This window comes from Rhinolophus sinicus, chromosome 17 (assembly GCF_057876585.1).
Source record: "Rhinolophus sinicus isolate RSI-liver-muscle chromosome 17, RSI-T2T, whole genome shotgun sequence".
Classification (NCBI taxonomy): domain Eukaryota; kingdom Metazoa; phylum Chordata; class Mammalia; order Chiroptera; family Rhinolophidae; genus Rhinolophus; species Rhinolophus sinicus.
The window spans coordinates 130,389,781-130,404,763 of NC_142517.1; the positions used below are offsets into that span (position 1 = coordinate 130,389,781).

The 14,983-nt window shown below is 39.3% G+C and overlaps 1 protein-coding gene across 4 annotated transcripts in view; it reads right to left on the reverse strand.

The window, feature by feature from the left end:
• Nucleotides 1-5,858: 5,858 nt before the first annotated feature.
• Nucleotides 5,859-14,983, reverse strand: part of ZRANB3 (zinc finger RANBP2-type containing 3) — a 186,212-nt gene continuing 177,087 nt past the window's right edge. For all 4 annotated transcript variants that reach the window (XM_088793743.1, XM_088793744.1, XM_088793742.1 and 1 more), the window contains 4 exons: nucleotides 13,040-13,150; nucleotides 11,649-12,051; nucleotides 8,782-8,913; nucleotides 5,859-6,718 (listed from right to left, as the gene is read on the reverse strand). In XM_088793743.1, the coding sequence (XP_088649869.1) occupies nucleotides 6,620-6,718; nucleotides 8,782-8,913; nucleotides 11,649-12,051; nucleotides 13,040-13,150 (745 nt within the window). In that variant the 3' untranslated portion in view covers nucleotides 5,859-6,619. The remainder of the gene's footprint in view (nucleotides 6,719-8,781; nucleotides 8,914-11,648; nucleotides 12,052-13,039; nucleotides 13,151-14,983) is intronic.

Sequence of the window (14,983 nt, forward strand, 5' to 3'; positions counted from 1 at the left end):
TCTTTGTTTTTTAAGATGTTTATTAAAAACATAGCTGATATACAATACTATATTAGTTTCAGGTGTAAAAATAGTTAGTCAGCATTTATATGCCTAAATAAGTGATCACCATAAGTCTGGCAACCATGTGACTCTGTACCACGCTGTCTCAATAGTACTGACTGTATTCCCCATGCTGTAATTACATCCCCGTGACTTGTTTTATACCTGGAAATTTAAACCCTTTATTCCCCTTCCCTCTTTCCCCACTTTTTAAATTTATCAATTACAGTTGACATGCAATATGATTTTATATTAATTTCAGGTGTACAGCATAATGGCTAGGTATTTATATAATTTAAGAAATAATCCCCTGACTAGTCTAGTCCCACCTAGCACTATACAGAATTATTACCATATCACTGGCTATATTCCCTATGCTTTACTTTACATCCCATGACTATTTTGTAACTAGCAATTTGTACTTTTTAACCCCTTCACCTTTTCACCCTGCCCCCAACCCCCTCCCATCTATCACCCAACAAATCTAGTACCCATCTGACACCATACATAGTTATTACAATATTATTGACTATATTCCTTATACTATACCCTACATCCCCATGACGACTTTGTAACAACCAATTTGTACTTAATCCCTTCCCATCTTTTACCCACACCCGCAAGACCCCTCCCATCTGGCAACTATCAAAATGTTTTCTATATCTATGAGTTTGTTTCTGTTTTGTTTGTTAATTGTGTTCTTAGATTCCATATATAAGTGAAATCACATTGCATCTGTCTTTCTTTGTCTGACATACTCCACTCAGCACAATACCCTCCAGGTCCATCCATGCTGCCGCAGATGGCAAGAACCCATTCTTTTCCCTGGCTGAGCAATATTCTATTGCATATATGTACCACCTCCTCTTTATCCACTTACCCACGACAGACACCCAGGCTGCCTCCTCATCTTGGCCACTGTAAACAATGCTGCAATGAATATATGGATACACATTCGCCTCAAAGTAGCATTTTGGGTTTCTTTAGATAAATACCCAGAAGTGGGATTACTGGGTCCTTCTTTGTCTTTGTTATAGCCTTTGTTTTAAAGTCTTTTTGGTCTGGTATGTGTATTGCTACCCCAGCATTTTTTTTTCTATTTTCATGAAATATCTTTTTCCATCCCTTTACTTTTTCTGTCTGTGTGTATCTTTCAATCTGAAGTGAGTCTCTTGTAGGCAGCACAGGTAAGGGGTTTGTTTTCTTATCCATTCAGCCCTCCTATGTCTTTTGAGTGGAGCATTTAATCCATTTACATTGAAAGTAATTGTTGATAGATATGTAGCTATTGGCATTTATCATTCATAAGTTTGATTCCCCCTGTTCCCCCCCCCCCCCCGGGTTTTAAAGGAGTCCCTCTACCATTCCTTGTAATACTGGTTTTGTGGTGAGGAACTCCTTTAGCTTTTTCTTGCCTGGGAAGCTCTTTATCTGTCCTTTGATTTTAAATGATAGCCTTGCTGAGTAGTCTTGGTTGTAGGTCCTTGCTTTTCATCATGTTGAATATTTCCTGCCAATACCTTGTGACCTGCAAAGTTTCTGCTGAGAAATCATCTGACAGTCTGTCAGGAACTCCCTTATAAGTTACTAGTTGTCTTTCTCTTGCTGCTTTTAGGATTCTCTCTCTGTCTTTAACCTTTGCCATTTTAATTATGTGTCTAGGTATGGGCCTCTTTGGGTTCATCTTGTTTGGGACTCTCTGTACTTCCTGAACTTGTATGTCTCTTTGCTTTGCCAGGTTAGGAAGTTTTCCATCATTATTTCTTCAAATATGTTCTCAATCTCTTGCTTTCTCCCTTCTCCTTCTGGTACCCCTATGATGCAAATGTTGTTATGCTTGATGTTGTCCCAGAGGTCTCTTAAACTATCCTCACTTTTTTGGGTTCTTTTTTTCTTTTTGCTCTACTGAGTGGGTGTTTTATGCTACCTTGTCTTTCAAATTGCTGATTCAATCCTCTGCTTCATTTAGTCTGCTGGTGATTCCTTACAGTGCTTTCTTCATTTCAGTTATTGTATTCTTCACTTCGGTTTGGTTCTTTTTTATGGTTTCTATGTCCTTTTTTATGCTTGCTATCTCTTTGCTGAAGTTCTCACTAGTTCCTTGAGCATTCTTATAACCATTGTTTTGAACTCTGTCTCTGTTAGTTGCTTGCCTCCATTTCGTTTAGTTATTTTTCTGGAGTTTCCTCCTTTTCTTTTATTTGGGACACATTTCTCTGTTTCCTCATTTTGGCTGCCTCTCTGTGTTTGTTTCTATATATTAGGTAGGGCTGCTATGTCTCCCAGTCTTGGCCAGGTGGCCTTATGTAGTAGGTGCCTTGGCACAGTCTCTCTGGTCACCTTCTCTGGGTGCCTTTGTGGGGTTGTGCCCTCCTGTTATAGTTGAGCCTTGATTGCTATTGGCATGTCAGTGGATGGGATTGACCCTCAGGTTGACTGACTGTGGAGTTTGGCCACATCCACAGCTTACAGTCTGCTGTCGAGGGAGCTTATCCCACTGAGTGGAATTCGCCCTAGTGGGCTCTGGTGACTGTTGAAACCACCCTTTGTGTGTGCCAGTTGTAGGACTAATTGGGCGGTGCTGTGCTGTGGTCTGAAGACAACCTCCAAGTATGTTCGTTCTGAGGCCTCTTGGGAGGGGCTCTAGTGCAGGCCCAGGTCATCCACTGCTTGTGAGTGGCCAGTGACTACCTGGTAGGAGCAATAAGTGATCTGCAGTTGTTTGCTGCCCGTGCTAACCTGGAGGTGCGTGGGAGAGGTCACACTGCGAACCGAGGACAGCTGCCACCAGTACCAAGGCTAGGGTAGCTCTGCAAAAAGCCAGGACACCCCAAGGCCTACTGCCACTTGCAGCTCCCTTAAGGTTCAGCCACTGATAAAGCCTCATGCAGTATGCGAATTGGGTGAGGCAGGGTCTCAGGGAGTCACTAGAGTGGGAAGAGTCGTGGTCACCAGGTTAATGTAGACTCTGGTTTAGTGCCAGTGCTGAGCCTGGAGCTACTCAGCAAAAGTTCCAGAGCACACCAAGGCCAGCTGCTACCTGCTTGGGGCTCATGGACTCTGATAGTTTTCCAAGAAAGAGTGCAATGTGAGCGGGGCTGGCTGCTCACAGAGAAAGTGCCTCTGGTGGTGTGCAAGTTGGGTGGGGTGGGGTCCTAGGTGAGTCAGCAGGGCAGAGCAGCAGAGCTCACCAGGCCAATTGGATTCAGATTTGGCCAGTAGGCTCAACATAGGAAAGATGGCACCTGACTGCTGGCTGCACAGGAGGTGGATCCTTCTCCAGGAAAATGCTGACTGTCCTCCAGTCCTTCCCCCGCAGCCACACACCTCTGTCTGCCCCTGTATGTCTCCAAGGCCCCCTGAGTCATCCCACCGCTGGAGCCCAAGGTGAGTGCCTGTGAGCGAGTGAGTCTGTGCGTGGGCCATTTAAGAGGACATCTGGGTTTCTCGCAGCCTTTTGTACCACCTGGATGGTCAGAATCCCCACTGTTTTTCACAGCCAGATGTCTGGGGGCTCTTCGTCCCAGCACCAGTGCTCTGGGCTGCAGAGTCTGGTGTGGGGGCCTGGAGTCCCTGGCTCCTCTGGGGAACTTCCATGGCCAAGATATGCCTCTTTGTTCTCAACCACCACAAGGAAATTTGGGGTTCCTTCCATGTCTCCGCCCCTCCTACCAGTCTCGAAGTGACTTCTTTATATCCTTAGTTGTAAAACTTCTGTTTGGCTAGACTTCAGATGGCTCTCCAGGTTAATTGCTCTGTAATTTAGTTGTAATTTTAATGTGTTCATGGAAGGATGCAGGCACAGTGTTTATCTACTCCACCATCTTGGGTCTCTCCTATTTTTAATTTCTTGAGGAACCACCATACTATTTTTCATAACAGCTGCACCAATTTACATTTCCACCAACAGTGCACAAGGATTCCCTTTTCTCCACATCCTCACCAGCATTGTTATCTCGTCTTTTTGATAATAGTCACTGTAACAGGTGTGAGGTGATAATTTCATCGTGGTTTTGATTTGCATTTCCCTGATGATTAGTGGCCATTTGTATGTCTTCTTTGGAAAACGTCTATTCAGGTCCTTTGTCCATTTTTTCATTCAGCTGTTTTTTTGCTGTTGAGTTGTATGAGTTCCTTATCTACGTTGGATATTAACCTCTTACTGGATATATGGTTTGCAAATACTTTCTCCTATTGCGTAGATTGCCTTTTCATTTTGTTGACAATTTCCTTTGTTGTGCAGAAGCTTTTCAGTTTGATGTAGTCCCTTTCATTTTTGCTTTTGTTGCCTTGGCTTTTGGTGTCAGATTCAAAAAAATCATAGCAAGACAGATGTCAAGGAGCTTACCCCCTATGTTTTCTTCTAGTAGTTTTGTGCTTTCAGGTCTTATGTTCAAGTCTTTAATCCATTTTGATTTGATTGGTGTGTATGGTGTAAAATAGGGATCCAGTTTCATTCTTTTGCATGTGGTTATCTAGTTTTGCCAACACCATTAATTAAAGAGAATATCCTTTCCCCACTGTATATTCTTGGCTCCTTCATTGAAAATTAGTTGAATATATATGCATGGGTTTATTTCTGGGTTCTCTATTCTGTGTCATGATCTATCTGTCAGTTTTTATGCCAATAACATACTGTTTTGATTACTATAGCTCTGTAATATAGTTTGAAATCGGGGAGCATGATGCCTCCAGGTTTGTTCTTACTGAAGATTGTTTTGGCTCTTTGGGGGTCCTTTGTGGTTCCATACAAATTTTAGGGTTTTTTTTTTTTTTCTATTTCGATGAGAAATGCCATTAGAATTTTGATAAGGATTGCATTAAATCTGTAGTTTTCTGTGGGTAGTATGGATACTTTGACAAGGTTAATTCTTCAGATCCATGAACATGAAACATCTTTCTATTCATTTATATCTTCAATTTCTTTTATTAAAGTCTTGTTGTTTCAGTGTACAGGTCTTTCACCTCCTTGGTTAAATTTATTAAGTATTTTATTCTTCTTGATGCTCTGATAGTGTTTGTAATTGACAGGAATTTTGAAATATGGCAGAGGTGACCTTCATGGGTCATTTCACCTCAAACCATCACACATTTCCTACATCTGAAAACATTCTCACCAGAATTACCACATTAGTTTGATCTAAAGAGCAAGCTCCACTCAAACCTGACCTACTTAGACCAAAGTCTTACTTGCAAACACCCCATGCTGGAGGAAAAGCAGTGTGCAAGCTTTTTAGATCTCAACTGTGAGGAATCCTAGGTTACCCTGGCAATGAGGCAGAAAACTGCAAAGAGCCTGACCAGAAAGGAGATAAAAGGCCAAAGAAAGCCCAACCTAATTTGTAAAATAAACACTATTTGATCTCATACAATGAAATAGTTATAAACTTAATAAAAACTCTGGAAGGAAAATGCATGAGTGTATCATCTTTCCAAAAACAAGTCTTCTAGGTTGTAAAACATCAGCTACTAATTAAAATTGGAAAGTGCTCAAACTAAAGAGGTTTACATCCATACAGTATTTACAAACAGGTCTTTTGTGTATGTAATTCTCCGTTTCCTATATTTTATGTAGTTCTGATTCTTCACTTCCATGACTCTGACATATTACAGGATTGTGCTCTGGTTTTGTTTCATCATTATCCTTTTATATTTTTGTATCAATTACATTTTAATTTTAAACATGTATCTCCATCTGATCATGCTTTAATATAAAGTGTTTTATCGTCACCACTCTTTTAGAAAGAGTTACCAGGAATACCCTTTTAATAAGATAGGATTTTGAAAACAAAAAATGATAACCAGGAGACAAAGGGTGCTTTGACAGTAAGCCTAGTTTTATGCATGAAAACAAACTAAAAACTGAAGTTTAAGTGGCATTTTTACATTTTATGTTTTCAGTTTTTAAATATTTTTAACAATTACTTTATCCAGAACCCCTGAATTGTCTACAAACACCACAGGTCCAATTAGTTTATTTCAAAAGCATCATTTCAATAGAGAAAACTGGCTAAGAAAGAAAACAAAACAGAAAACACTCAAAATATGTACCCCAAGCCCATTTTGGAGGCATTTAGTGAACAAGAGTCTCTCTTGCATACTAAGCAGGTTGGTCACACTTGGCCCAGTATTTCTGAATAATGATGATTTGCTTCTGAAATTTCCCTTGGTTTTGCAAGTTTCCATTTATTCACACAGCAGTCCAGAACCAATCCTAATCCAGCAGCATTTTTTAAGTAATTGAGAATATTTTTTCAAATACAATCTATGCATAATACCATGATTAAGGTAGAATAGGGGGAAATGAAAGCTTAAGAAAACCTTACTGAAACATAATTGAGAGTCTGCATGAAATCAACAAGATCATAGAAATATTTAGTATTGTATTTCAGTTTCTGTTAAGTACTTTGAAAAGGTATTGAACACTAAAAGCATTTATTATGAAAAGGGAATTTGAGTTCTTGATTTTTTGTTCTGAAAATTTTCAGTCTTAAAATATTAGACAAACATGAAAAAAAAACGTGTTCAATTCTTCCACATGTAAACCATTTGTCATCCATTCAAAATTTCTTATGCTTTACTTCTTTACCAAGAATTGTCTGATGTCAGATCCATGCTTTGATGCTAGAGACTGTCTTCTTACCTGGCTTCTTTCCTTGGCTTGTCTGGCAGTTCTCTAAAAGTTAAAAAAATATGCATGTGTACACATTAGGGAAAAAGTACTGGCTACAGAGAGTCAAAAACTCTTGCTAAAATTCTGTTAGTTTGGAAAATCTACATGATTGCCACACCCATTACTAGTGCTTTGCCATTAGGGGGTGGTTTCCAAACCACAGGCGGAGGACCCAAGTAGCTCTGCTAAGTGCCCTGAGGTCCTATGTTCACTTAGGACCAGATACTGAGGACAAAACACACAGCTTTGGGGATGTCTTGCTACCTAGTGAGATCCCTCGTGGGGGAGCGGCAGGGAAGGGAGATCACGATTCTCCTCATCCAAGTGGGAGCTTGTAAGACATTTTGGGATTTCCCAGAGTGCAGTGCATGCTAGGCCCACCTGCTTCCTATTTCTGGGCTCACAAGCCATTCCCAACCCAACAGCCAAACCAATGCAGAAAAGCAAAATAAGACAGAACAGAACTGGATTCTTCTGCCATTCCCACTAATAAAATTTGTCATGAGAATCTGAAAAAGTTATTACAGAAGAGGCAGCATTTTCTTTTGCTGTATCTTAATCCTCTTGTACTTCTGGAATGTACTCATATTTTGCACAGCTGAGAAATCAGATGACTTTTTTCCTAATTGGAGTCCATGTATATTTGAAGTGATCCAGGTGGAGGGGTGGGGAAAGCAAAGAGGGTTAAAACTAAAAACATACAAACAAAAAACCCTCCCTGTATGACATAATCCCATTTATGTAAAAATTATGTTTGTGAAGAAATTGAGGAATATAAAATATTAAAAGGCTAGGAAAATGCTCACACAATATGAACACTGGCAAAGGACCTGAACAGATCTCAAAAGTATAAGTACAACTGATTAGCATTTTAGAAAACATCAGGGTCATTAGTAAACAAAATAATGGCAGGCCATTCTCCTACCACATCTGCAGTAATTAGTATAGTAACGCGCACTCTCTCATTCATTGACTTGGTGGGAGGAGCATAACTTTGGAAAGCAGCTTGGAGATAAATATTTACAGCTACATAAGGTGTCAGAGGGTAGTAGCTTGGGAGAGAGGGGGTTATCACTTTGTGCGGGCTGTAAATGTCTAACTAGTATGTTGCTTTGTACACCTGAAACTAATAAAAATAAAATTGCAAAAAAACCCAAAAAATACAGCCTCAAAAATATCCAAACACTTGACTCAGTGATATTTCACATCTGAGAATCTATCTTAAGGAACGACCTCAAAACATAAAAAAAATTTTGTATATAAAAAGAAAAAAAAAAAGTGCTTGGCAACATTATGTATAAGAACAAGAAAAAAATGTAAACAACTTCAATATTTATCAAGATGGGAATGGCTAAATAACTACGGTAGAGATCTACTCAAAGAATAAGGTGCAGCCATTTTAGACGATAAACATTGTTAATGCTTATCATGGGAATGTTGGAAAAATGCTTAAAGTTTGCCATAAGTGAAAAAAATAGTTGAATACAAAGTTGCATACTGAATATACACTTTTCAAGATTTTCTCAATAGGTAGGTCCTATTACCTTTGTCTGTAAAAAATTCATCCTAGTTGATTTTAAGCCACAGGTAATTGCTCAAAGATGTGCCTAGGTTAATAGGTTTCATACTTTGGCCAGGAGTGCAATGTTTGCATGTTGAACTGAGTGGTCCTAGAGATAATTTATTAATGGTCTTATATATTTCAGGACATCCTTAGCTGCAAATGCAAACATATGTCACTGCCCCAATTCACCAAACTTCTAGTTTGATGGTCTGGGTCTCTTCAAGACTGCAAATTGTAAGTTGTATTCATTTTCTTCTTGGTGATGGTGAAAATTTCCTGGTCCTGCAACGAATTAGAAGGGAAGCAGCCTTCGCCTCCATCTGTGACTGAGAACTCACATAAGTCTCAAGAGGAAACTCAAGTGTTAGGTGATGAAAGGAATAAAACGTATTTTGGATCCCAGACCAGGGATATAAATTCACCCGCAGAATCTTCCACACCTGTATGCATAATTTGCGATTTGATGGCAAGGACAGTCACACGTGTCTGAGAGCTCACTGACCTCTTTGTGACAGACTGTGCAGAGAGTCTGCAGGTTGTCCAGGGAGCACTGCCCTCCTCCACTGAACACTGGCTTGATGTGGTCCACCTGCCAGAAATGGCCTTCGCCTGGGTTTCTTATCATTTCATTGAGCTGCAGTGAAAACACAAGATCAGCACTTTTTAACATACGCTGTGGGAACAGTTGGTTTTGCATTGTGCAATGATGTTTATACAGCAAAATCACAGGGAAAAAATACATTAGGATGGCTTTTTATAGCTTTTTTTTTTTTTTGGTGAATAGGAAAAAAGCCTCTAGGTTAGCAATTTGAAAGCAATAAAATGTGTTTCTGAAAAAGTTATTTTCCCCTTACCTAACCCATTTTGAAAAAAATTACAAGCAATATAAAAATACCAGGACTCCCGACAGATTGGGAAAAATCAGTTGCTTCTGCACTTTTGAGTTAGTTGATACAGCCACTAAAACAAAACTGAGAAAAGAATAAGAACAGATTAAAAATTTTAAACTTCTGAATATTACTGACTTTAACAATCTTTAACTGTTGACCTTTAGGCATTCGTTACTATCCCAATGACAGTTTAATATTAATAGCTATTACCTGGAACTTTTATGCTATTTACCTGGGAACCTCCCAAGTTACACGAACTGGTATGAAATTTCTAGAACGAACCTCTGTAACTTACATATTTTGAATAAACAAAGATGTCCATTTAAAGTAGGCACGATGTAGGACAGCACACACACACACACACACACACACACACACACACACAATATTCAACCACTGATGACCCACATTGAAATGGGATTATTTGAACCTTTTACCTAAGGTAATAAAACCAGCTCACAGCATAGCAGTGCCGTTGTTTAAATAGCACCAAGATGAATGTGAAGGTTGTTTGCATTTCCTTGGTCTCGGACAAGGAAGAAATGCTAACCAGGCTCCAGGCTGCCAGCCATGGGAGCCTGTGTCGTAGTTCGAAACCACTTTTACGGAAGCTTGTCAGACCTGTGAAGGCACAGCGACCTGATCAGCAGTACCCAGCTTGAGAGGAGCCCTAGGTGGCAGCAAGCTGGAGCAGGAAGCTTTCTGGCTGTGGCTGGCACTGCTCGGAGCAACTCCAAAGAACAGTTTTGTGCATCAAGCAAATGGCACCTTCTTAGGGAAAAAAATCCATTTTGGTTCCGCCTTTTGCAACCAATTCTTTTGCTTGGAACAGTCTCTACTCTGACAGACTCTATGGTCCAGAAGGTATTGCTTGATTCTTCTTAGTAATTCTCTGGCGAATCACTTGGGGCAAGGCTTCAACATCCTAAATTCACCTCTTGAAAGGGTAGCTCCCTCTCTGACTGGTCCTCCCAAACATGAGCTCTGTGGTGCTCTTTACCCTCTGACACTTTCGGTTACTATATTACTACGTTACTAGGTGTTACTACGTTATTTCTGCATTCCTGCTTTCAAGATGGCCTTGAGTCCTTTCACTGTGTGTCTTCTGGAAGCCTCCACACTGAGGCAGGGGATGATAACCGGAGTCTGGCTGACACCACTGGGATGGGTGCAATATGTCCCTCACCAATTAGAACAAAGGATATTTCAGGAACTCTGGATATCACCAGGGAAATAGTGTAGTTCCCTGGTCCTTAAAGTCATGCTAATTCATCTTTATAGAAATGCTTATTAATTCTGTCATCATTCTGCAAAACCAGGTAAATTAAAATATGTGATTTGACTAACTGGGAGGAATTCATCTAATATTTTAGTGGGCAGAGAGTAGCTCAGGAGTGATTTTTAAAAATGCAGCACACTATAAAATTACACGTTTTGCTCTAGTTTGAAATTTAGAACTGATTAGATCACAACATTAGAAATCCAATTGCATTTTAGAAATCAAAGTGAATATTGATGACAGTGTCCTAAGAATAATATTTTGTCATAAATTGCTCTGCTAAAATTAAATTTTACAACAGTATGAATATATATGTTTCCTTCTCATTGTAATGAACTATATTTTGAGGGTTGTTTGCCTCGTCATTCAATATTAACATCATGAAAAGTGGAACCAGACCATAGTGCTTCCTGATGCAGTGTATCATCTGTTAAGATCTCTTCCCCAAATAATTTAATCAGAATCTGATTAAGCTTCTATATCTTATAACCATTATTCTGGAAATCAGGGGGATAGAGAAACAGTATCAGATAATAGCATGAGGATACAAGAAAACAAATCCAGAACGTGGGAAATCCTACAGGCAAATTATCTAGTTTCTTCAACAATCAATGGTGTTAAAAAAAAAAAAAATACATATTAAAGGCAGCGTAAGAGTCACAATGACTAAATGCAATGTGTGGGTCATATTTTGATCCTAATTTGAACAAAGCAACTGCAAAAAGACATTTTCGAGGCAATCTGGGAAGTCAAACATGGACTTATTACAATTAAGGAATTATAATTGTGTTAGGTGTGATAATGGTAGTGGGGTACGGGATTATATTTCAAAGGCAGGCAGGAAGAAAGAGGAAGAGAGGGAGGGAGAAAGGAAAGAGGGAAGGGAGGGAGGGAGTCTTTATCAGTGAGAGACACATAATGAAAGTATTTAAGGTTGAAATGAAATGTCTGAAATTTGCTTTAAAAATAATTCCAAGGAAAAAAAATGAATTGAGGTAAGGGACAGATGAAAATGAAGGCAAAATGTTGATAACTGTTAAAGTTGGGTGATGGGCATAGAGATTCATTATTCGCTCTGCTTTTGTTCTTATATATATTCAAATATTCCTATATTAAAAAAATGAAAGAAAAAGGAAAGTGAGTCAGTATTCATCACTCAGTACAATGCTGCCTTTTATGTGTCATACGATTACAATTTACCTGTTCTAAAGGGAGCTTTGAGGTCCAGGTAATATCCAGAAGATTCTTCCGCTGACTTTTAGGAGCATCTCTCAGCCGTAGAAAGAGTTCTTGTGCATTCAGATTACATAGCTGACATACACCATGTTCAGTTTCAAATACTTTGGCTCGCAGGTAACTGTTACTAGAACGAATCCAAAATTCCTCCTGACATTTCAGAGAACAAAACCGTGAATCCCAAGCGTTCGCTTTACACTCTTGCTTAGTTTGGCAAGTGGGCTGCTGACAGTGAAGGCAGAGTGGATTTCCTTCATTATCCACAGCTTGCAAATAGCCTTTGGGGAGAGAAGGCTTCACAGTGACGTCCGCTTGGGCTACACAGGGATCTAGAAATGGAACACAGGCTCCATCTTCAAGAAACTGTCTGGAATTGAACAAAACATTGAATAGATTACTAATGAACACTTACACTAGTCTAAATAGTCATTACTTCATATAAAGGTCTTCAAAGTTCCTTACTGATAAACAGTAAACATAGGACCCACAGATTCTGTGTGGAAATGAAATAGCTATAGTCAGCACTCTATACTCCGTGCCAAAAACAGGAAAGGATGGTGTGTTAAAAAAATTAACCTGCATTTAGATCTCTTGAAGTTAAACAATCAGAGTTTGAAACATCTGGAGAAGTTAGAGAAGTGCTTCTTCACACTGGGAAAGGATAGGCTACTGTGAAACCCCAATTAAAGTTAGTGGCTACTGGGCTCTCTAAATGTGTCGGGTGACACACCTTGTTAGGACAGAGAGGCCATTACCAGTGCTTTCATGAACACTCTCTTTCGGGCTCTGCTGGGCTCCAAGAAACAGAGTCACACAGTGACAGAGCCAAGCAGCTACCAGTGTTGATAGGAATTAGAACAGGAGACTTGCTAAATAAGTGCCTCCTACAAGTAAACCCAGAGTTTGGTTGCATTCAAATTAGAAATGAAACATGACAGGCCATGGGCTAAACTTGTTAGAATAACAGGAAAAGGTACATTACTCAAGTACGCTGAAAAGTCCTGCATGTGAATTACAACTGCTTCGTCTATTTTCTGTGGCTGCTTGTTAGAAGTGTTAAAAGAAAACCTTATGCTAGAAGGAGGCAGAGCTTATACGTGACTTCAGGTCTCCTAGCAGCTTAGCGTGGGACAGGCCACTTGGTCCACCTGGTCTCAGGGGCCTCCTTCGTCTCTAATTTCTAAGGTGGAGACATCATGTGCCACCCAGGGTTGCTAGGAGACTAAAGAGCTCCTCTATCATGAAAGCTCCTAATACCCTGTAAAGTGGCCACACAAAGGTGAGGTATTATTACAAAAGCAAATATGTAACTTTAAAGGAATAGTCTTTAGTGTTACTAGCAACTGAAACCTTACTTTGCAGAAGCATCCCGTGGCCGGGCCTCCTTTGTGAGCAGGCGGACATGGCCCCCATCATTCTTCACCTTCTCCATTGAGGCCAGAGCCACGTCTTCTTTGGTTATGTATCTAAAACAATGACATGTTTAAGTAGATTTCCTCTCTCTCTCGTACGAGTTTCTCTAGTTCACGTTCACATTGCTCCTTGCAAAAGCAATAGGAGAAAAAGCAAGATACAGATCTACTCACTGTGCCCATACTAAAGTTAGGGAATGAAATTGTCTCTCTTTACATTGGTCTCCGCGTGCGGGAAACACATCTCTTTCTTCCATATCAGTTTTCTCAAGATTTATTTTTCTAACAAATTGAAGTCATTCAGTATCCTTTGGACCAATTTTCACGTAGGGACAAAAAGGAGTGGGTGTAGGAATAGAGATGATGAAATACGTGCACAACTGACAGCCTGAAGTAAACAGCCTGCCAAGCTGTGCAGAAAATCTCTAACTGCATTTTCACCTCCCGCTAGGCCTTCTCCTCAAGGTTCCTCAAATCACCTTCATCAGTTCTAACAGTGTATCAGCATTTTGGGTGAAGTGATTCTCTTTTTAGTTAAATAAGATCAACTACCTCTTCTATAATCTCAAGGTTGTTTCCATTATTATCAGCCCATACGGGGTTTTCGGAATCTTCCACTGAGGTAAAGCCACTCTTGATGTGGGATTCAGAACCTTATTACACAACACTCTCAATACCACACAATGGTTTAGGGATGGGGAAGAAAGAGGAAAGTTATTCCAGTTAAAGGTGACAGGGGAATTTAAGGAGGTGAAATGCAATTACCCAATTAATTCCTTCTAATTAGCGTGGCCCAGTTTCTCTGGTAGTTTATACCTATTGTAGTCTTTTTTTTTTTTTAATTTAAACATGAATTTCTTCACATTTTTGAGTACTTCTTCATCTGGTAGCTTGACAATAAAATTAAAGTTACATCACATGGAATTGTGCAATTGTAGGTAAAATTTTAGAAATGTTCTTTTTTGTTGTTAACGTAGATTTAATAATTAACATATTTTCTTGTTATAAACTATTTTATTAATTTTTTGATTAGGTGATACATGCACATATTTCAAAATTCAAAAGGCATGCACTAATGTATATGGTGAAAAATAAGGCTCCTTCCATTCCCATCCTTCTTCTTACCTCCCCCAAAGCTATCTTTGTTGATAGTTTTTAACACATCCTTTTAGAAATAATTTTTTCTATATGTGGTATGTTTTATTTATCTCTCTGTTTTTACTGACACACAACTCATACCATTACATTTAACACTTTAAAATTTATAATTCAGTGCATTTTAGTATATTCACAAGGTTGTACAATCATCACCCCCACCTAATTCCAGCGCACTCTCATCGCTACAAGGGGAAATCCGTGCTCATTAGCAGCCACTCCCCATTGTACTTCTTACTTTTTAAAACAAGTGGTAGCACTAATCTTCACCTTGCTCTTTTTATCTAAATATACGCCTCAGAGATCTTTCCATATTAGTACACATAGAGTTGCCCTATTCTTAATGGTTGCAAGTTACTCCATTATTCTAGATGTATTAGGCATAATATATCTAACCAGCCTCTGACAAATGGGCATTTTGGTTGTTCCAGTCTCTGCTATCACAATGTTATCATAAATATCATAATGATGTCATAAATGTTATCATAAAGATATGTAAAATAAATTCCCAGAAGTAGAATTGCCAGGCAAAAGTCTTGGCTGCTTTAAATATGGATAGATTTTGACATATTGCTTTGGGTTTGTACCAATATATAGGTCCACCAGCAATGAGTGAGTACCTGTTTATCCTCGTCCTTTCACTAGCACGAGGTATGTCAGTTAAAAATTTCTCTGCTAATGGTGATAGGTATCTCACTATAGCTTTACATTTGCATTTCTCCTCTTAAGAAT